At 52.9% G+C, this 22,322-nt stretch overlaps 1 protein-coding gene across 2 annotated transcripts; it reads right to left on the bottom strand.

Annotated features, from left to right (window-relative positions):
* Positions 1 to 1,447: 1,447 nt before the first annotated feature.
* PHLDB3 (pleckstrin homology like domain family B member 3) lies at positions 1,448 to 21,752 on the bottom strand. 2 transcript variants are annotated; one of them, XM_044257235.1, is made up of 16 exons: positions 21,552 to 21,752; positions 20,666 to 21,043; positions 19,874 to 20,056; positions 19,503 to 19,640; positions 18,081 to 18,209; positions 17,711 to 17,872; positions 16,784 to 16,894; positions 16,530 to 16,613; positions 16,037 to 16,147; positions 8,419 to 8,518; positions 8,179 to 8,269; positions 8,005 to 8,092; positions 7,656 to 7,712; positions 3,552 to 3,771; positions 2,901 to 2,986; positions 1,448 to 1,895 (listed from the first exon to the last, which is right to left on the bottom strand). In XM_044257235.1, the coding sequence occupies exons 1-16, from the start codon at positions 21,750 to 21,752 to the stop codon at positions 1,761 to 1,763; spliced, it is 2,274 nt and encodes a 757-aa protein (XP_044113170.1). In that variant the 3' UTR covers positions 1,448 to 1,760. The 2 variants fall into 2 exon arrangements, with proteins under 2 accessions (XP_044113170.1, XP_044113171.1); XM_044257236.1 differs by lacking the exon at positions 21,552 to 21,752 and having other exon boundaries at positions 19,874 to 20,002; positions 20,666 to 20,954.
* Between the last annotated feature and the right edge of the window lie 570 nt (positions 21,753 to 22,322).

Genomic DNA, 22,322 nt, shown 5'->3' with positions numbered 1-22,322 from the left:
TGGCCCCCATGAGCACCCCATTCTCAGAGGGGTCTGGGGCATGATTTGATCCAAGAATCCAGATGTCTGGCACCTGGAGGCAGAGGCCAAGGGACACAGGAGTCCCCCCCAGGGCCCGGGGATTGAAGTGTTTGTATGCCCAGGACTCAGGAGACCACCACATTTGGATCCATAAGAAATCCTACAATGGGATACCCATGCCCTAAGCAAACAGGAACCAGAGGGACTGAGTGCCTAGTTCCAGAGAGGTCTTTCCAGTGGCTGAACACCTGTCTCTACACAGTGAGGGCCTAGGGTGGTCAGGGCTGTCTTGAGCAATCCCAGGGGATGGTGGAAGCCCAGACTAGGCACCTGATCCAGCCTAGGGATCAAGGAGAGCTTCCCAAAGGAGGGGACACCTTGAGTAAGACGGAAAGAATGAAGAGACCTTTGTCTGCTTTGTTTTCCGCTGTCCTCGATCCTCGGCAGCTTTCTCATCAGTTTTTTCAGCCAGCAGAAGTTCCTTCAACACCTAATTTGCACTTTGGCCCTTTGCTGTGTGCCAAGGACTCAACAGCGACTTGAACAGCCCGAATCCCTGCCTCCTGGGGCTCCCATCCAGCACAGGAGACACACTCATCGACAGTGATGACCCAGAGCTGTCAAGGCTGTGATGGGGGAGGCACAGGCTGGATCATGGAGGATCAGGGCTGGCTGGCACGAGAAGCCCAGGGGAAGTACCTGACTCAGCCAGGAGAATCAGGGAGGGCTTCCTGGAGAAGGAAACATCTGAGCCATGACCTAAATGAGGAGTAGTAGTGTGGAGTGAGGAAAAGTGCCCAAACAAAGGGAAGAGTATGTACAAAGACCAAGAGGTGAAAGGAAAGCATTTTTTTCCACTTTCATGGACTGAAATGTGCCCTATGGTGCTGAGGACATGGTAGTAACCAGGACACCACTGGCTCTGACCTCATGGGACTCCCAGTCCATATGGGACCCAGATCCACTACCAGTGATCACCTAGGGTGTTTAGAGATGGAACAGGGGAGCTCAAAATGGGGTGCCTGACCCAGTTGTGAGGGGCAGGAAGGGCTTCCTGAAGGAGAGACATCTCAAGTCTGAGAAACCAGGAGCTAACCACTTAAGGACAGGGCAGAGAATAATTATATGCCAAGGCCCAGAGGACAGGAGCCTAGAAGTTCTTAGAAACTACCAATAGCCCAGTCAAGTCAAAAAGGGTGGAAGCAGGGGGGCCCACAAACTAACAAAACAAAATTGCCAAAGATTAAAGACACGCGCTTCTCCTCACTCCCCAGCTCCCTAGTCTTGACCTTAATGTTGAAGGCCTCCATTCCTAAAGAGATGAGAACGGGCTGTGGGACGTTTGTCTCTTAGAGATACCTAGAACTCGGATGTCCTGCCTAGGTCAGGGCGAAGGACACCTGTTCTAGAAATACACTGCATCAACGATGGTCTTTCTCCGTGTTTAATTCGGGATCACAGGAGCACCAATAAATAGTTCCTTCCCACCCCTGCAATCTTCCTCCTGCCCGGGGCAGGGCCCCAAGGGCTGGCTTCCCATCGCAGGAAGGCACCTGCAGCCCAAAACACCACGACTCAGGCCTGCCGACCCGCGGCACCTGCAGGATTCCCGAAGTTCCAAAGGGGCGGGCCCAGGCCTTCCGCTGCAGGCCGGCCGGCGGGCGGGCGGGCTGGGCAGCAGAGGCGGGGCAGCAGAGGCGGGGCCTCACCGGTACTTCCCCCCAAGAGGGCGGGGCCCCTCAAGGGGCGTGATTCTCATCAGCAGCCGTCACAATGACGTCCATCCAAATGCGCATGGCTTCCGGGCTGGGTGCTACCATGTAGAATAGACGTTCGTAGGTTTTCACGCAGAACGTCAGTCGAGGGTTGGGGCTCTGGGTTAAGCAGCGGAATAAAGGTGGTTAAGAGAACAAATGGGTTCGAATCCAGCTTTGCTACTGACGCGCTGTGCAGCATTGGACAAGTTACTTAGACTCTGAATCAACTTCCCTGTCTTCCTAAATAATGCTACCTACCTCATTGGGTTATGAAGCTGCAATGAATTAACATTTGAGGGCTTAGGATTCGGGGAGCAGGAGGAATTCAGAAGGAAGCCTTGTGTCCCCTTTCTAGCTTACCTCCTATATTAGAAATATAAGCATTCACCACCCCCCCAAACTAGGTCCCCCTGGTTTGTACCTGGAGAAAGCTAATATCTACACTCCATTCATTAAGTAGCTATTTGCCAACCCTGCATTGAGTAAACCCCTTACACCCATTCATTACCTTCTGTTAACCTTCTGAGGAAATGGGTTACACTATGCCCATTTTGCAGGTGAGAAAATGAAGGCTGGCTAAGGGAAGTTACTTTCCCATTGTCCCACAACTGGGATTCCAGCCTAAACTCTAAAAGGCCACACACAGTTGGTTGCTCCCCAGAGCTTTCTAAATACCATACCAGTTGCCAACACTTAAATTCCTGGCACCACAATTGTACAAATGTCGAATTTCTGAGTTCCCTAGGGCAAAAGAATATGAAGTGACACTGTGCGGCCCATTCCCATTTGGCAAATACAGGCAGGGGCTGAGAAACAATCGCCTCTTCTGGATGCTCCCAGGCTGCCTCTGTCCTCACCCTGACATCTCCATCCATTTATTCCCAGCCTGGCATCAGAGCTTGCCAAATTTTTGCTCTCGATGTTCTGCTCTGAGAAAAGCAGCAGAGGCTGAGAGCCAGAGACTGAGTTCTGAATTTGTGGTTGCTGCAGTGAAATGACCTGATGGGCTCCTCCTGGGCTGGATGGAGGATGCTGACAGTGCATGTACCCAGGGGAAAGCTAAGGTCTGACTGCAGGAGCTCTCATCGGGAAGGCAGGGGGGGGCACCAAGCGGGGCTTCACCTTGAAGGCACAGCGTAAGTGGTCATAATAGACTTCCTCGATGGCCTGGAAGTAGATGACGCCTTTGAGTTTGGTCTCTTCCTTGTCTGATGGAGGGAGGTGAGGGGGAGACAACCAGTGAGAGGTGTGCATCTGTGCATTGAGGCACAGGTTGCTAGACCCAAGTCCAGAGACTAGTGTTGGGACGAGGGAACGGTGGCAGAGTCTGGAGGCCCCTAAGATACCCTGGTTGGGAGCTGAATGAATGCTGAGGTTGGACAAGCCTGGGGAGTTGGAATCCTAGGTCCCTGAGTGCCTTGGTCCTGGAGAAGAAAAGAGACTCAGAAGCGGTTCAGAATTACTGACTCCCTCAGAGAGGAAGGGTGAGGGGCCTGGACTCCTGCATGTTGAGGGTGGGGGGAGGGCAAGGGCAATGCTGGTCCAGATTCCCAGTAGCTCAGGAAAAACGGGGTTTGGGGAGTAGTAGTAGCCAGAACTGTACAAAAGTGTTGGATTCTGTGTTGCTAACAGGGCTGGGGAGCCAGACTCATGGGCCTAAGCGAGAAGGGGACAGGGACCGGGTGTCTCAGGTGTCTTGTGGGGAAGGCCTCTGGAGTGGCCACTTCCAGGGTCCTGGGGGCCCACGGTCCCAGGTGGCCAGGCTGGGCTTACCAGCATAGTAGGCCAGACGGCGGGCCTGGCGGTCGAAACAGAACCACCGCTTCTTCCAGGTCTTTATGCGGCCGCCCATCTTCACCAGGGATCCGCGGCAGCAGCCTCCTGACACCCTTAGGTGCGGGCAGCTTTCAGGATTGTGGCCCCAGCGTTCCAGATGCTGCCGAAGATCCAAGACTCGAGGGCCCGGGGGGCGGGGTGGAGGCATGGGCGGGGCCTGGGGAGGGAAGAGAAGGGGGCAGCTGACATCAAAGGGTCAGGGAGGGGGTGGTCCACCAGCCAGTCCTGGCTCCCTCTCCCCTGCTCCCCTGTAAGGCTGGCCACAGCTTTAACCAGCTGTATCAACAATGCCCATCATGAGAATGAGTCTGGAGCTAGAGCCAGTGACTAGGACACCCTGCCATGGGCTTACTAGCGGCAACAACTTGACTCCCCACGATTGTCCCTGGGACCGGGCTACTGGGAGCCCATTTACAGATAAGCAAACTGAGGTACAAGAAGATAAAATGATCCACTGGAGGTCACCCAGAGCTTCTAGAAGGTAGAGCTGAAACAGAAGCCCAGGTCCTCCTGCCCCCTGAGCTCACCCCAAAACACAGAAGGCGTGGCAGAGAAGTGAGGGAACCCAGGGGGACCCTCATAAACTGCGAAACAGGGACCGAGTAAGTGATCCATACATGCGAGCAGTCCTGTTGTTGTTCTGGTTGTGATGAAATCAGTGGTTACTTCCTGGGCTGGGCACTTTATAGGTATAATCCCTCTGCTCTCTCAAACCCCTCAAACAACAACAACAACAAAACGGAGCGGGGAGGTAAGTACATCATTACCCCCATTTTACAGATGTCAAAACCAAGACTCAGAGAGGTTAGGTCACTAGGCCCAAGTCACACAGCTAGAGCTGATGGAGCCAGGACTTGCCAGGCAGAGTGGTCATCTCAGGGGCCAGAAAGGGAAGAACCAAGGCAATAACAGTGTCTGGTGTGTACAAGGCCCAGCCTGATGGTACCTGTTCTTCCCAAAGGATCCCTGCAAAGAACAGTAATGATCCCCATGGTCACATGGAGGCTCAGAGCAGTGTGCCTCAGACTTGAGCCGGCAGGCAGATCCCCCAAGGATTTTGTAAAAAATGCAGCCTCTGGTTCAGTCAGGGGTGTGGGTGAGGTTCTGCGGGTCCAACAAGCTCCTGGGCCGCCAATGCTGCTGGTCCACAGACCTCACCTCGGATATCAAGGGCTGGGGAGATGAACTGAGGAAACAGAGGCGAGGCCAGAGCAAGGAGGGATAAAAAACAGAGATGAGACTCAGTGGATGAAGATGGAGATGGGCAGAGCCATGCAGAGGGGAGATGCATAGGAGGGGAAGGAGCAGTTAGCAGTTAAAAGGGTACCTACTGGGGCCCAGAATCTTCTATGGGTCCTGTGGCCAAATCCAGACAACTATACTAACGATCAGCAGTATGTATGAAAGTTCCCATTCCCTGTTGGGCACTGTGTGTGCCAAGTGACCACAGTGATCACCTCGTCTTCTCTCCAAAAAAACAAACAAACAAACAAACAAAAAACAGCTGTCTGTCCCATTTGCCAGATGATACAACTTGGGTTTCTAGGGAGGAAGTGACTCACCAAGGTCACCCAGGTAGGATATGGGCAGAAAGGGGGCCCCCATCCAGAAGAGCTGATGGGCTTCTGACTCTCGATGCCACTGCTGCCCACTGTGTCACCCCCGTGGAACCCCTTCCCCTCTTGGAGCCTCAGTTTCCCTGTGCTGAAATTCGGGGGCTATCACAGTATTCACCTCACAGGACTGTTTCAAGGTCAGGCTCTCCAGTCTCGGGACTGTGCCTCTAGGAGGGAATCCCAGAGAACAAGAAGGCAGCTTAGAGTGAAGGGGGGAGGGGCAGAGGGACACGATAATGCACAGAGCAGGGAGCTGTTTAATAAATGATGATGCTTCATTTTTAATGAGGTAGAGCTTATGCCTGGCAGCCCGGAAGGCTCCACTGCCCTGCCTGCTTTATTTTACTCCCCACCTCTTATCAGCACCTGACAGGCTACTTAAAATTTCACATACTGAAGCTGCTTTTTCTGCCCATCTGCCTCTAAATGCCAGCTTCCCCTAGGGCAGGAATTGGATTTGGGTCACTGCTGTGACCCTGGGGCTTCCACCAGCAGGCACTCAATAAATATAAAGGAAATATTAAAAATAATAGTAACAAGGAAAGGACAGATGGTTGAGAAAACAAAAAGCAGACTGGGAACAATGTGCTGGCTTAGGGGAAAAATAAATTCACAAAATAAAAATAAATTCACAAAATAGGTGGTTAGTATATGTGGAAAAAAGTGTTAAAAAAGACTGGAAGGGAGCACCTGAGTGGCTCAGTCGGTTAAGTATCTGCCTTCCGCTTGGGTTATGATCTCAGGGTCCCCAGGATGGAGCTCAGTGTTGGGCTCCAGCTTCCCAACCCCCATTGGGCTCCCTGCTCAGCAGGGATCCTGCTTCTCCCTTTCCCTCTGTACTCCCCGGCCCTGCTTCATGCTAAAAGATTCAAAGGCTTCTCCAACAAGAGGAAACACTTGTGACTCCTGGGGTATAATGGGGAGATCTTCACTTCCCCAAATTCAATAACATTTGTTGTAACAAAAATGTATTCATGCTATTAACGTGGGTAAAAATAAAATTTTAATAAGGAGCAGTCAGCTAAATCCAGAATGTGCAAAACACTGCAGGATAAATGACTCAATTTTTTTCCCACAAATAAATGGCAAATTTTTAAAAAGTAGGGAGGGAGGACTTTTCATGTCAGAGATGTGGGAGACATTTTAAATGCATTGTGTTTACTTTCTTTGGATCCAGATTCAAATAAACAACCATAAAAAGACGTTCCAGAGACAACTAGGGAGACGTGAATGTGGGTCATATCTTAGGATGGTACAGAATTATTAATTATCTCCTACAGTATGGCAATGTCATTTTTGTTACACTAAAAAGAAAACTTGCCTATTTGAGATACACAGTGAGGTACGGAGGAAATGATACAATATCTGAAATTTGCTTTAAAATATTTAAAATGGGGCGCCTGGGTGGCTCAGTGGGTTAAGCTGCTGCCTTCGGCTCAGGTCATGATCTCAGGGTCCTGGGATCGAGTTCCGCATCGGGCTCTCTGCTCAGCAGGGAGCCTGCTTCCTCCTCTCTCTCTCTGCCTGCCTCTCTGCCTACTTGTAATCTCTCTCTGTCAAATAAATAAATAAAATCTTTTAAAAAAATAAATAAAATATTTAAAATGCAGGGTGGGAAATAAGTGAGCGACCAGTAAAACAAAGTTGGCAAGTAAGAAAAGATTCAAGACTGATAATCACTGGGGAGCCCTGCTGACCCAGCTGATCAAGTGTGTGACTCTGTGATTCTTGATCTTGGGGTCATGAGTTTGAGCCCTGTGATGGGTATAGACATTATAAAAAGTAAATAAAAATCTTGGGGCACCTGGGTGGCTCAGTGGGTTCAAGTCTCTGCCTTTGGCTCAGGTCATGATCTCAGGGTCCTGGGATCAAGCCCCGCATTGGACTCTCTGCTCAACAAGGAGCCTGCTTCCTCCCTCTCTGCCTACTTGAAATCTCTGTCTGTCAAATAAATAAATAAAATATTTTTAAAAAATAAATTTAAAAAAATCATAAAAAAAAAAGTCGTAATCGTCGAAGCTGCATGGTGGGTACATGGGGGCTTCCCGATCTACTCTACCTCTACAAATGCTTGAATATTTGTGTAATAAAGGTTTTTAAAAGAATCAAACGAATTTTTAAATGTTTTAAGGGATTTTGAAAACCCCAGCATATCGCTGCCCTCGTTTTACAGTAACTGCTGATGCTGTCACCCATTTATAGAAGAGGAAACTGAGGCACAGAGAAGTACAGCATGTTACCCGAGGGCATGCCATGGATACAGATAACAATAATGGGAACAGAAACCAGGTCTTCTTAGTTCCCCTCCTGTTGCCAGTCCCCAGATACTTTTCCTCTGGAGGAGAGGAGAGGCTGAGAGAATAAAGAGCAGGGGCTGGGGCAGAAACACAGCACGGAGATGGGGCTGAGGGCAGGGCGGACTGACCATGATGGCAGGTACATCAGGGCCTGAGGAGACTTCCTTGTTTCTTCTCATCCCTTCCTGTGGATTGAGGATGGAGGAGTCAATAAGGATGCTAACCAACAAGAAGTACGGGGGGAAACATACTGGTTTCCTGGGTCTGAGGGAGGAGGGGGCGGGGGCCTGGACTCCTGGGTCTAAGGGAGGAGGGGCTGGGGGCTTGGACTCCTGGGTCTGAGGGAGGAGTGGACTGGGGGTCTGGACTGCTGGGTCTGAGGGATGAGGGGGCTGGGGGCCTGGACTCTTGGGTCTGAAGGAAGAGAGGACAGGAGTAGGATCTCCTGACCCTAAGGAGGAGGGCCTGGGGTCTCACCCTGGCCTTGAGCAGTCGCTCCCTCTCTGCCACAGCCTGCTGCAGAAGCCGCTCCATGCGGGCGATGTCTGGGTGGAGGGCCCCACAGCTGGCAGGAGGGAACAGAGACAGGGGCAAGTTACAGTGGCCCAGCCTCATCCCGCCTCCCCACCTTCTCCCTCCCTGACATCTCACCTGTTCCCAGGACCACAGTTCAGCAGCTGATAGAGTGGGTGTCTTCCAGAGTCTCCTGATGCTGCTGGGAGGGCCGAGGCCTCCAGGGGTCCTGGGAAAGAAGGACTGGGGCTAGGGGGCCAGGATTCTCCCTGTCCAAGCCCCCCCACCTCCACCCACAGGCATCTGGATTCCTCCAGCCTTGCTGCAGGAAGGGCGGTGATAGGGGAGGAGGTCCGTGGGATTGGGAGGGACCCTCACCTGTATAATGAAGGGACATGGGTCGGGGGGATCCCCTCTGGCTCGCTCGCTCTCCCCTCTTCCGGGGCAGGCTTCCAGTCCTCTGGAGGCCTATGGAGCCCTGAAAACACACAAGGCCCATGCATTTATGAGAAGGGGCTCAATCTCGACCAGCAGTCGGAGGGCTGCCGAGGGAAACCAGTAGCTCCCCGGCTCAGGTCAGAAAGCTGCTGCAAACGTGATGCTGGGGGAAAGCAGCTAGTCACAGAGGACCACACAGAGCAACGTGCAGAATGGGCAGATCTGGAGACAGGAAGCAGCCGAGTGGTTGCCAGGGTGTGGGGGGAGGAGAGGGATTGAGTGGGGGACAGTTGGATGATGCAGGGTGTCTTCTGGGTGTGATGAAATGCTCTCAATGTACAAAAACCCACTGAACCGTACACTTCAAATGGGTAAACTGTAGTGCAGGTGAATTACATCTCGATAAAACTGTAAAAAATTTTTAAAAGCCTATCACGTTGGCATGGCTGTGGGAAACCCACATGCTCTTCCATGGTGCTGGGTTGGGGCTGGCGGTTCCTACAGGAATAACATTTCTAGAGGCCACTTCAGCTCTTTTTATTTTTAAAATGGCAAATGCCTGGGATGCCTGGGTGGCTCAGCGCCTGGGATCGAGCCCCACATTGGGCTCTCTGCTCAGTGGAGAGCCTGCTTCCCCCACTCTGTCTGCCTGTCTCTCTGCCTACTTGTGAGTTCTCTCTCTTTCTCTATCTCTCTCTGACAAATAAATAAATAAAATCTTTAAAAATAAAATAAAATAAAATGGCAAATGCCTAAATGTTTGAGCCCCAACTCCACTTCTAGGACAATATCCTACAGACAACACTCATCCATGGGAGCAGAGTTGGACGTGAGTTAGAGATGATTCCCTGCCACGGCCGGGGAACGACCCAAGTGGCCATCAGAAGGAGGCGAAGCGTATAAACCAGTTGTCATCCATACCCCGGGAAAGTCTGTGGCGTGTGAAAGGAGGAGAATGCTCTTTCTAGCCAGACAGGGAACATTCTCCAAGACACAAGCAAGTGCAAAGCAGCCTAAAGGTTACACTAGCTCTGCATAAAAAGATGTGAAGAGACCCCTCTTCCCTTCCCCCTACTTGGACAATCCTCCCTTATCTCAGCACAGCCCTGGAGCTAAGAGGGGCAACGGCATGTTGCGGGGGAGATAGGTACGCTTGCCCCGCGCGGCTTGTAACGCGCAGATAGTCACGTAGGCAAGGGGGGTCGCCTAGGTATGTGGGCAAGGGGGGTCGCCTAAGTATGTGGACCTAGTCACGTAGGCAGGATGTTTCTCTGCTAAGTAATAAGGTCCACTCCCCCTCCTCACTCCCCCTCCCCACCTTTCTCTTCGCGCGCCGGGGTCCTTCAAAGCCAATCTACAAACACCGAGTATGCCTTTACATTCAAACCAGCCAATGAAAACTTTGTAACCATGCTTCTGCTTCTGTACGTATGCTTTCACTTCCCCAAACCCCATAAAAAGGCCCTAAACAAAGGGCTGGCGCGCGAGTCTTCCTAAGACTTGATCGCCCGCAGGTACCTGTGTCAACTCAATAAACCTCGTGCTGTTTGCATCTGATCAGTGGACTCGGCTTGGTTTTTGGGTCCGGGGGTCTCCTCCTGAGAAGGGGTCCATTCCGGGGTGCTTGGAGCCCCGGGGGGATCTTTCAGATGACCAATAGGGGCGCCTGGGTGGCTCAGTCATTAGGTGTCTGCCTTCAGCTCAGGTCATGATCCCGGGGTCCTGGGATCAAGTCCTGCATTGGGCTCTCTGCTCAGTGGGAGCCTGCTTCTCCCTCTCCCACTCCCCCAGCTTGTGTTCCGTCTCTTGCGGTCTCTGTCAAATAAATCTTTTTTTAAAAAATGACCAAAGTATATTCACGACAGACTATATAAATACTGAGTAGTTCCGGGAAGACTCGAGAAACTGGTAATCCGGGGCTGCCCACAGGACGTGAACGTAATGGATGGAGATGATGAGGGAAGAGCCATCTCCCCAAATATCCAAAAACCCACCTCCAACTTTGAACTATGGGAATGTTGGCTTTTAAATAAGTAAATAAATAAACATGACAACCAAATGTAGCCTGTGCTCCCAGGGCCCCAAAAATGGGGACTTTGTTTTGGTTTTGCTAGAAAAAACAATAGGGGGACAGCTGACAAAATATGAGTAAGATCTGGTTATCTCAATAATATCATCTCAATGTTAGTTTCCTGAATTTGATCACTGCAGTGTGGTTATGTAAAAGAGTGGCCTTGACCTTGGGTAATAAATGTAGAAGTATTTAGGGGTAAGGGGAAATCACGCTTTGAGAAGAACAATAAAATGTGTGTGTGTTTACAGAGAGAGAATAATAAAGCAAATGTCCAGTGTGGTAAAATGTTAATTATAGAATCTGAAAGCCAAATATACAGGCATTCTTTCTACTGTTTCTGTAATTTTTCTGTAAGTCTTATATTATTTTAAAGTAAAAAGTTACCAAAAGATGAAAATTTGAGAGTAATTTGTAATTTATAATAATACTCTCTTATTTGAGGGTAATAAAGAAATAAAACTGAATTTAAAAAAAAAAAAACACAGGGTGCCGGGGTGGCTCAATGGGTTAAAGCCTCTGCCTTCGGGTCAGGTCATGGTCCCGGGGTCCTGGGATTGAGCCCTGCATCCGGCTCTCTGCTCGGCAGGGACCCTGCTTCCTCCTCTCTCTCTCTCTCTCTCTCTCTCTGCCTGCCTGTGTGCCTACTTGTGATCTGTCTGTCAAATAGATAAACAAAATCTTTAAAAAAAAAAACACACAACTCTACATGGGTAAACGAAGAATAGAAATGGGGCGTCTGGCCGGCTCAGTGGGAAGAACACACAGCTCTTGATCTTGGGGTTGTGAGTTCAAGTCCCATGCTGGGTGTGAAGATTACTTAAAAAATACAAAAAGAAGAAGAAAAATAAAAAAAGGAATAATAAAAATAACACCTTGCATAATGTGAGCACCATAAGGATACTCACTGCTATAGATCACAACTCAAATATATTTAATCTGTGAGCTAATGACAGAAAAGGAAAAAATCGAAATGGTTACCTTGGGAAGAGTGCAACCCAAGCAACTGTTTATTTTGAAGACAGGTGAACAAAGTGAAACCAGCAAGCATGTGTCCTGCATTTTCCTGGGTAACCAAATAGCAAAGGAAGGCAAGTCTTTCTCTACCGAAGTATTTCAACAAATAGATGAGGAAGAATAAGGGAATTTTATTTATTTATTTGAGAGAGAGCGCATGCGTGCAAGCAGGATCGAGGGCAGAGGGAGGAGATTCCCCGCTGAGCAGGACGCCAGATGTGGAGCTCGATCCCAAGACCTCACGGGATCATGACCTGAGCCAAGGGCAGATGCTTAACTGACTGAGCCAACCAGGTGCCCCAAGGAGGAATAACAGACTGGAATTTTACCACTCAAGACCACACCAACAGATAAAGGCACCCACTCCAGAGAAACAGAAACAGAGAAAGAGGCGCATGGCCCCCAGCAAGATTTGCAAAACGCTGACCCTGCCTCTGCTCGGGCCCCACAGCCAACTTCCTGGGAAATGAAAGAGGTGTGACCATGACCATGAGGTGACCATGACCCCCACGATGGTGTCAGCAAACCCTGCCTGGGAAACTCTACAGGACGGCCATCTGGTTTCTTCACCAAATAAATTGCAAGGGGGACAAAAAAAGGAAACAGAGGGGAAGTCTATAGAGACTTAAGATATGCAGACACAAATAATAAAAAACAAAGGTAAGAGTAAACTATGGTGTTTAGGGACAGACACTGAATTGACTGAACTTTAAAAAAATGTGAGGAGAGGGACGCCTGGGTGGCTCAGTTGGTTGGACGACTGCCTTCGGCTCAGGTCATGATCCCGGACTCCCGGGATCGAGTCCTGCATCAGACTCCCAGCTCCATGGGGAGCCTGCTTTGCTCTCTGACCTTCTCCTTGTTCATGCTCTCTCTCACTGTCTCTCTCTCAAATAAATAAATAAAAACTTAAAAAAAAAAAAATGTGAGGAGGAGATGCTAGAATGTCAGGCCAGTGGTCCTCCTCCAGGAGGCGGGTTATCATTCAGGGCCTGTGGAGTGTTTCCGTAGTGGCTGCCAGTGTTGCCTCCTGACACAGCTGGCAGCTCCAGAATGTTCCCATGTAATAATTAAGCTGGGCGTATGTTCCACGTGATTTTCTGCACCCGTGTTATCTTTAAAAGAAAAAAAAAAGTTGGACAAAATAGTAACAGCCAGGATTTGTCAAGTGATCGTGCCGTGCCTCACGGCGTACCTGGCACCCTGCAGAGCCATGGAAGCTTCTAGAAGCCTGGAGAGTCGGTAAAGTTTCACTCCCCTCTACAGGGAGGACACCAAGTCCTGAGCCCCTGGGCCCCTTTGGGCTTTCCTTGCTTCAACTCTATCCCCAGCACTTCCTAGCTGAGACCTGAGATGCCTGGAGGAGGAAACGGGTGGAGGGTGGGGAGCAGGGGGACCCAAGCCCTGTCTGTACAGCGCTTATGTTGTAGGAACTGTGTAAACCATCATACAAATAACTATCATCAGAAACAGCTGTGAGCAAAGAGAATAAGGTGTAGTAAGAGAGGATTGGCTTCCGACTGAAAAACCGGGGACAGCCTTCTGGACACTGACCCCAAGGCCCAAAGAATAAGAATGGGCCAGGGAAGACTGAGGGGAAAAGTGTCCCAGGTAGAAGGATCAGCAAATGCAAAGGGCCTGAGGCAGGAGCCAACAGAAGGTTGGCAGGTCAGGGCTCCTGCAGCTAAAGCAGAGAGTATGTGGGGGACAGTGGTGAGAGGTGAGCAAGGGCCAGATCATGCAGGGACCCGCTCGCTGAGGTGAGGAGGCTCAGGGGACCACTGACAGCATTAGGTGGGGGAGGACTGAAGCAGGAGGGGTAGAGATTACTTGGCTGTTGTGCAGGGATGAGACTGCTGGGAGACAAAGAATAAGGTGGAGACACTCAGTGAAAAAGCTGATCTAGTGTCACAGAACCAGAGATGGAAGGGGCAGTGGGTAGCAGAAGGGAGCTAGTAATTATAATAATACCAGTTACTGTAAAGATAATCAGAGCAAGAACAGCACATTCTCTAAACTCCTCCCATGTGCCGCACACGGTGCTAAGCTCCGTAGCCATCAACCAGTGCCTGCAGTTACTTCGCCCATTTGGCAGCTAAGTACACTGAGGCACAGAGACGCGACCCCCTTGTCTCCTGAAAGGCACCAGTCATGGAAAACAGGCAAACTTGGCTCAGATCTAGTTCTGCCACTTCCTGGGCTGTGACTTTGACAATTCCTGTCTTCTCGGCTTAAGATCCGGCCCCCCCCAACCTGTAGAGTGGGTAACTAGTCCTGCCACCCTGCGAGGCTGACCCAAGATTATGAGTGACCTGGTGCAAAGCACGGAGGAGTGTTAGGAACAGGTCCCAGGTGGCACCCAGGTGCCAGGTGGGTACAGGATCCCTGGCCTCGGACACGGGATCCCTGGCCGCGGGCACAGGGTCTGCACGAGCCAAGAACTCCGGTAACACCTCCATAGGAATGAACGTGGCTTCCCGGCAAGTACCTATGGGGAGGCCATTTACTTCTAAGGGTCGTATTTACCGCAAGTCGTGCTGCCTGGCAACAGGGCTGACCCTTCACCTTTTTCTGGCTGCCAGGGCAACCAGCTGGAAAGTGAATTTCCCAGACAGGAAGTCTGCAAACCCTTTACCCACATCATAACGGGACCTACTTTGGGGGGTTCTTCCGTGCGAAGAACTCTGTATGGACAGATTTCATGATACAGATCTAAAGTTGAACACATCACACTGCCAACATATAGGGCTGCTTCTCATGCTTCAGAGTGATAAAATGGGGGGGGCGCCTGGGGGGGCTCAGGCAGTGAAGCGGCTGCCTTCCACTCAGATCGTGATCCTGGGGTCCTGGGATTGAGTCCCCTTCAGGCTCCCTGGCCTGCTTCTCCCACTGCCCGCTGCTGCTTGGGCTTGTGATCTCTCCCTCTCTCACACAAATAAATAAATAAAATCTTAAAAAAAAAAAAAAAGAGGGGCACCTGGGTGGCTCAGTCTGTTGAGCGTCTGCCTTCATCAAGGGTCATGATCTCAGGGTCTTTGGATGGAGCCTCACATCCGGCTCCCCGCTCAGCGGAAAGCCTGCTTCTTCCTCTCATCCCCACTCATAGTCTGTCTCGCAATCTATGCCTCTCTCTCAAATAAATAAATAAAATCTTAAAAAAAAAGAAGACAAAATGACTTAAAATGGTCTACCTTAAGCTCTCAAAAATCATGATCATTATTAATATTGCCTAACATTAATTAATAAACAAGAAACAATAAATAGTATGTATTACAGTAATGTTATACATAGTATATAATGGCATCAGACAATAGAATAATGTTAATAATAATTCACATTCACTGATATTATTATTGGGTATATGAGAAAGGACACAGGCACACACGGGGGTTCATAACAGCGATGCTTAGACTACAAAAGCCTTGAATCCCCATCGTCAGAGGGAGGGCTGGGTCAGCGCCCTTGTGTAGACTTCTGTGCCTCCCTGCTGCTGCCCCCCAGCCCCAGGGGAGCCTGGAAAGGTCTGAGTACTGACACCAGTGCCTGGGTTCCAATCCCAGCCGCGCTGAATTCCAGCTATTTAAATACCTTCACCTCTCCGCCTCTGTTTCCTTACCTATGAAATGGACACAAGGACCCAGCCAGCAGTATGGGTGCAAAGACCAAATGAACGAATCTGAGTGAGGCACTTGAAACAGTGCCCTGCAGACTCTAAGGACTCACCAACTGTCAGCTGTCACTTCTCTTCCTGTTTACAGCCTTATCATGAGAGCCATTAAACATGACAAGGCAGCTCTAAATGGATCAATAGAAAACCATCTCCCCGATAGAGCATTAATTGGGAAATCAAAGCCAATAAAGAGCTTGTATACGCATTTTTGGAAAAAAGTTTGCATCAATTTCGGGGCACCTGGGTGGCTCAGTGGGTTAAGCATTTGCCTTTGGCTCAGGTCCCAGGGTCCCGGGATCAAGCCCCACGCTGCAGGTGGGGTGGGGCAGTGATGGGTTGGGGGGACCCTGCTGAGCAGGGAGCCTGTTTCTCCCTCCCACTCCTCCCCACTCCTATTCTCTCTCCATCTCTCGCTCTCTCTTTCCAATAAATAAATAAGATGTTGAAAAAAAAAAACCCACAAAAAACAGTAGAAAAGAAAAAGCAGCCATGCTGGGGATGGGGGCTGTGGGCCAGCAGAGTGCACAGAGAGGGCCTTGTTATCAACAGGCCCTGCATGGCTGCTTTTACAAGTTACTGCTGTGGGTACCCGGTCCCATTCTGCCAGGGGAGTGGTGGGGTGCTAGGCAGGAGAGAGAAAATCAGTAAGTAAAGCTTCAGCCTAATGAAAATCAAAATACCCCCCATTCATTCTTCCCTCTGCCCCAGGTCCCCACGTGGAGAAAGCCACAGGGAAAGTTCCAGACTCAAGAGTGACAGTGAGACAGTGGCATAGGGAGCTGAGGCAGCCGGGGGAGTACCTGCAGGGAGCTGCGAACGGAGAAGAGGCAAGAGGAAGTGGCGGAGGCTGTGTGGGCGGTGGGGTCCTGCAGCACTAGCAGCTGGCGGTCTGTCTTCTGGGTGAACAGGAGCTTTAGGAGAGGGGTTGAAGGTTAGCGGGAGCTGGAAGGATCACAGAGGGCCCACCAGTTTCCAGAAGCTCTGGCCCTGGTCTCCAGTGTCAGCCCATTTCTCAGATGGAAAAACAAAGGCTTCACGTCACAAGAGGGCTAGACCGTGGTCTTAGCGGAGCGAGGACTATGGGCCAGACCACAGGTTCCTAAAGGAGGAGGGACTGGAGGCCTGAACTCTTGGGTCCCAAAGGTGAAAGGGTTTAGGGCCTGAGAATTGTGGAGAAGGGAGAAGGGGTCTGCGGGCCTGGACTCCTGAGGGAGGAGGGAGGAGAAAGAGGTTGGGGGATGGACTTCTGGGTCTGAGGGCAGAGGGGCTGATGGGTGCTCGAAATCCCCATACCTTAGTGAGGGCCTGGTTAGACTCAGCGAAGTCCCCACCCGGAGTTCCCTGGAGGCAGTTAAGCTCAAGCAGTCGGCTCCGTTCCTGAGGGAAAGCAAGTTATCACCGGCTAGCACACCGCAGACTCTGAATGCGCTGGCTGGCAGCCTTCCCCGGAGGAGCCGGAGCCGGGAGACATCCTGGGGTGCAGGGGGCCAATGGGATGCCCCAGAGGGACGTGAGGACAGTCGGACCAGTCTCCCAGGAGAACTCACCTGAGTCAGGGCCTGAAGGGCCTCCTCCTTCTTCCGGCTCAGCCCCCGGCTCTCAGCTGCCATCTGCTCCCCCAGCGACTTGAGCTGCTCCTCTAAGACCTGGATCCGGCGCTGCAGGGCACAGCCCAGGGCCCTGGTCACTCAGCCACCCCGGGGTTCCCAACTGGCTCCCACAGAGCCTGGGGTCTGCTGCACCCCGGAACAGGGACCCCGGGACCTGGGTGGCCAGAAAGTGATGGGGAGTTAAGTTCCCTCATGCCCTCTTCCCTTTTGGAGGTCCAGAAGGGACATGGGGTGGTTTGTTGCGGGGTAGGGGTGGGGGGGGAATGGAGGATCTGATGCATAGACAGATGGGAAGAGACAGAAACCCAGAGAGACCTGTGGAGAACAGACGGAAAAAGGGACAGAGAGACCGACCAGAATAGTTACAAAAAAGAAAAACCAAGACAGTTCCTCCAAGAGGAAGATACGAGAAAGGAGACAAGGCACAGACAGAAGGGAAAAGAGAGAGTGACAGGGAGAAGATCCAGAAACGGAGGTGGGGGAAGGAGCCCACACCGGAACCAGGTAGGTTTGGATCCCGGCTCCACCCTCTAGAAACTGAGTCACGCTGGAAAAGGTTACTTGAGCACCTTGACCTTCAGTTTCTTCAGTTTCTTCATTTAAAAACCGGGGGGAAAAAAATCAGAATGGTCTCCCCAGGTTCTTGTAAAGATTTGATGAGTAAGGACTCATGAAGCATTTAGGACCATGACTGGCCCATAGTAATTGCTCAATAAACATCAATCATTGTTGTTACTCTTGTGAAGACAGTGAGGCAGGTAGGGAAGGATGACAGAGGAAGGGCCAGACGTGGAATGGAGGAGTCAGAGGGTAGCAGTGAGGGACAGAAGGCAAGAGAGGGAGGGCAAGCCCTGTCCGACTTACTCTGTGCTGCGCCACACTGGCCTGGAGTTCCCGGACCTTGGGGTCCAGTGCCCGGGCCCCAGTGCTGTCCCGGTCCTCCTCCTCCCTCCGGCTCTCCTGCTCCAGCTGCTGGAACTCTAGGTCCTCGTACGCACGCTGGGCCACATCCAGCTGTTCCCTCATCTGTGGGTGGGAAGGCAAAAACTGGAGGCCTGCACCCCTAGGGCCCATGGGGGGAAGAGGGCTGGGGCAAGGAGGGAAGAGGAGCCTGAGGACTTAGACTCCCAAGTCCTGGCAGGTATAAGGCCTGAACACCTAGGTGAGGGAACAGGGTCTTGAGGAAAGAGCAGCCTGGATGCCAGGTCCCTAAGGGAACCTAGAGGAGCTTCACCTCCTGTACTCCTTGCAGGAGCCGCTCACGCTGTTCCTCTGGCTGGGAGTCCAGCTGTCCCTGGGCCTCCTGGAGTCTCTGGCGAAGACCCTCCACTCGATCCCGCTCCTGGCTCAGCCGCCTCCGCTCCTGAAACAGCACCCAGGCTCTCAGCCTTCTCAGTCCAGCCCAGTCCGGACACAGGAAGAGAAACAGAGGCCTGCACGGGCCAGGCTAGCTGGATCTCAGAACCCACCTGGCTGCTGGCCCCAAGAGTGCAGGGACCCTGTCTGTCGAGCTCACTCTGTTTTGTTTTTTTTAAAGATTTTATTTATTTATTATATATAGAGAGAGCTTGTGAGCATGTGTGACCATGAGCAGGGGGAGTGGCAGAGGGAGAGGGAGAAGCAGGCTCCCCGCTGAGCACAGAGCCCAATGTGGGGCTCCATCCCAGGACCCTGGGATCATCACCTGAGCTGAAGGCAGATGCTCAACCGCCTGAGCCTCCCAGGTGCCCCTGTCTAGTTCACTCTTGTCCCAGTGGGAACAATCAGGGCAGTGAAACATAGAAACTACGGGAATCAAGAGTGGAGAGCACCTTCCTGGATGTGAGGGTTTTAAAATCAGCCTCAAAAATCAGGAACTTTTAGACCTGGAGAGACAGAGGGAGCTGGAAGGACATTTGGGATTGCGGGAACAGGGAAGCACAAATGCACAGTACTTGAAAAGCACAGGAAGTTTTGGGGGTAAATTCTGGTCAGAGGATAGAGGTGAGGAGCACAGAGGGGCGTGACAGTGGAAAGGCAGGCTTGGTGCAGCTTGTCTGGCTTGGCCAACCAAGCTAAGGAGGCCTTATTCCGGGGCAATGGAAGGATGAGGCGGGGTGGGGGGAGAAAGAGAGAGAGAGATTGAGGGAGCAGAAAGAACGTATTGACTGACCACAGGCTTGGGGGTGAGAGGGAGGGAGGTGTGCAGAGCAAGGCGCCTGTTTTTAAAAACACCAACCCTATATCATTATCACACCTTAAGAATAAACAGGTTCTTAAAGAATTTACACACAACATGTCTGGGAGCAGCTTTTAAAACAGGGTTAGGGAAGCAAACTGGGGGATATGAAATAAGAACGGAAGATTAATTTCGGTGGAAGTCGGTGAGCACACCGCAGGGCCACCAGTCTGACTATTCTTTTTCTCGGTTTTACATTTTTCACGAGATGACATTTAAAGAGCAAAAAGGGAGGGTCAAAGGAAGAGGCCCCAGAATCATGGTCTGGGAGGGAGGAGGAAAACGAGAAGCATCTGCCCACCTCCCATTCCCCCAGCCGAAGGATCCCCATTTGGGGAATGAGGATGACCCTGGGCCTCAGGTCCCAGGAGCACCACCAGGAGTATCGGTCCCAAGACGAAGGAAACTGATGGTGAAGATCCCGCAGGAGAAACTGACCTGTTCCCGCTGCTCCCGGCTACCCTGCTCCGTGTCCCCCTGCTGTCCAAGCAGCTCTCGGAGCTGCTCCTCCTCGCGCCGGGCAGCCACCCGCTCCCCAGCCAGCTCGCCCCGCAGAAGGGCTACTTCCACCTCCATCTGTGGGGAGAATGTACGGACTGGGGCCTAGAGGTCTGGGTCCGAGGAAGGAGGGCGCTGGGGACTCAGACACCTGGGTCCAAGTGGGGTGCCTGGGAGTATGGGCTCTTGGATTCCCCAGGAGAGGGCTGGAGGTCTAAGAGTGGGATCCCGCTGGAAGAAAGGCCCCGGAGCCCGACCTGGAGGGCTGCCCTTGAGAGGGGCCAGACTGCCCAGGAGGTCCGCAGCCTCACCTCGATCCTCAGCTCCTTCCTCTGGCGCTGTAGCTCCTTCACGCGCTGCTCCATCAGGGCCACGCGGGTCAGTGCCTCCAGCTGCTGCTCTCGAAGCCGCCGTGCAGCCCCTCGCACTCTCTCCCCAGGCTGGGGGGATGCGGGGGGCGTGACTGGGGTTGGTGCCGGGGGCGGAGCCTCCCCCTGAGGTTGGAGGGGGCGTGGTCAAGAGGAGAGGCCCCGCCCCTGCGATCACAAGGCAGGTCCGCTCCCCACCGCATTCCCGGGTCTGGGGGTCTGATTAGCCCCAATCAGTCGCCACCCCTCTTGACTGAAGTGGTTGCAGGTGTGGGAGCTCCCCGGCCCGAGAGGTGGCCCAGGGGCTCGCAGTCGGGGAAGTGGGGTACGCGGCCGACTCAAGTAAGTTCCCTTTTTCTCTACCCAGGTCCCATTCTCCTGGCATCGCGTCCTGGTAAACCTGGATCTCTCTCCCTCTCTCCCCGGGTCGCTCTGAGTCTTCCCCTGTTTCTCTGAATTTTGTCTCTTCGACTCAGTGCCTGTCTCTATCTCTGAATCGCTGGGTGTCTCTTCCTTAAAGAGTATTTCCTTTCTGAGCATCTCTGTCCTTTGTTTCTGGGTTTCTGTTTGTCTCTACCCCATCTCTCTGAGTTTCTGTCTCTTTGGGGTCCTTGTCTCTTGGTCTCCCTGTGTCCAAGTCTCTACCTATCCCTCTGTGTCTCTGTCACCCGCTAGCGCCCGTCCGCCTCTCTGGGCCCCCCCGCGACCCCCTCCTTCGCCCTCCAGGTCCCTCACCGCGTCGCGGCTGCTCTCCGTGCTGCTGCCTTCTTCCACTTCTTCCTCTTCCTCAGCCTGCTGCTCAGCTCCTCGGCCGCTCGGAAGCTCCTTCACTCCCTGGGGCTCCTCCGGGGCCTCAGGCGCCTCCGGCTCGTGTGGGTCCTCGGGGTGCATCTGGGACTGCGCAGCCCCTTGGGGCGGGACCTCCGCGTCGCCCTCTGGGGCCGGAGGCGGCCGGCACCCCCAGTCCCGGCCGCTCGGCGTCCCCATGACCGCCTGGCGCTCCAGCGGAGTGGGCGGGCCCGAATTCCGGGGGCGAGGCCTGACAGCGCGGGGCTGCGTCCCTGGAGGCTCCCGAGCGCTCCGGTGCTTGGAAAGAGCTCCAGGAGGCGGGGCCTGAGAGATCAAAGACTGCATCTGAGCGCTCCGGGGGCGTGGCCTGGAGTTTCTAGGGGCGGGGTTCGATGGCTCCCCGGGCGTCACACCCCCGAGGGCCGGACCCGAATTTGAGTTGGGGGTCTTAGCACGCCCCCTACTGGCCTCTCCCTCCTACCCAGGTGTCGAGCCTTGTACCCTTCCTGCAACTCCCCACGATCCCTTGGAGCACCCTGGAGCGACCCCATCTCCTTCTCCCTCCGGGACTCCGGCGTCCGGGATCCCGCACCCTCCTTTCCCGAGCCTGGAAGACTTGGCTCCGACACCACTGTAGGGGTAGCAGCGTCCATGCCCTCTCACTGAGATCCAGGAGTCGAGGCTCCTAACTCTCCCTCCCTGAACAAACCAAGAGTGGGCGTCCTTTGCTCCTCCCAGGGGCTAGATTCCAAGACTCCAGCCTCCCTCCACCCCCGGGAGCCCAGAAGGCGGCCTCCAGCTCCCTCCTCCCCCGCAGCCCCGGCCTCCTCACCGGCTCAGGCTTCCGTGCGCTTCCCTCTGCGCTCTGGGCGCTGCCTTTTCTGTCTGCGGGACAGGTGGCTGGGGAAGAGGGAGGAGAGAAAAGCTGCTCTGTCCCCCTCCCCAGCAGCCCGGAAGTGGAGCGGGGGACAACAGGTCCAACAGCTCCCGAGGGAGGAGAGAGACCAGTTTGCCCCGCCCGCGGCCGCGGCATCCGGCCATCCCAGCCCCACCCTCGGAAAAGCCAGCATCGCGACCCCCTACTCGGCCTCCAGCAGCACCACCACCACCACCCCGCCCTATTCCTGCCCCCTGGAGGGCTAGGCGTTTTCGTCACCTACGTATGAGTGCCTCCCTAATGCCCAGACCCCGGGAATCCTGAAAGGAAGCGGGTAATGGAGATAGGGGCCTCTCCCCTCTAATAAGCCCTTTAGAAGGGCTCCGACCGGTTTGGGGAGCTGGGCAAGGGGAGGGGGTGCCCTGAGCTGAGTCAGAGACCCGCCCAGAGAAAGGGGAAGTGTGATCCCCCCCACTCCACTCTGCTATGGGGTGGAGGGCAGAGGTTAAAGGTCTCAGCCAGACCCTTTCCTCTCCCGGCAAAAACAGGAAAGTAACTGAGAAAGGCACGTGACAAAGGATTATTGGATGTCCGGAGCTGTGCTAAACACTTGAAACTAGTTCCTTTCATCCTTACAGTAGCCTGATGAGAAAGGGATTACCATCTCCATTTTATAGTTGGGGAAACTGAGGCTGAGGGGGATAAATGTGCCCAGAAGTCTAGTCA

The sequence above is a fragment of the Neovison vison genome, chromosome 7 (assembly GCF_020171115.1).
Source record: "Neovison vison isolate M4711 chromosome 7, ASM_NN_V1, whole genome shotgun sequence".
In the NCBI taxonomy this organism is placed as follows: Eukaryota; Metazoa; Chordata; class Mammalia; order Carnivora; family Mustelidae; genus Neogale; species Neogale vison.
The sequence above is the reverse complement of the archived record's forward strand: the minus strand, read 5'-3'. Positions and strand labels throughout refer to the sequence as shown.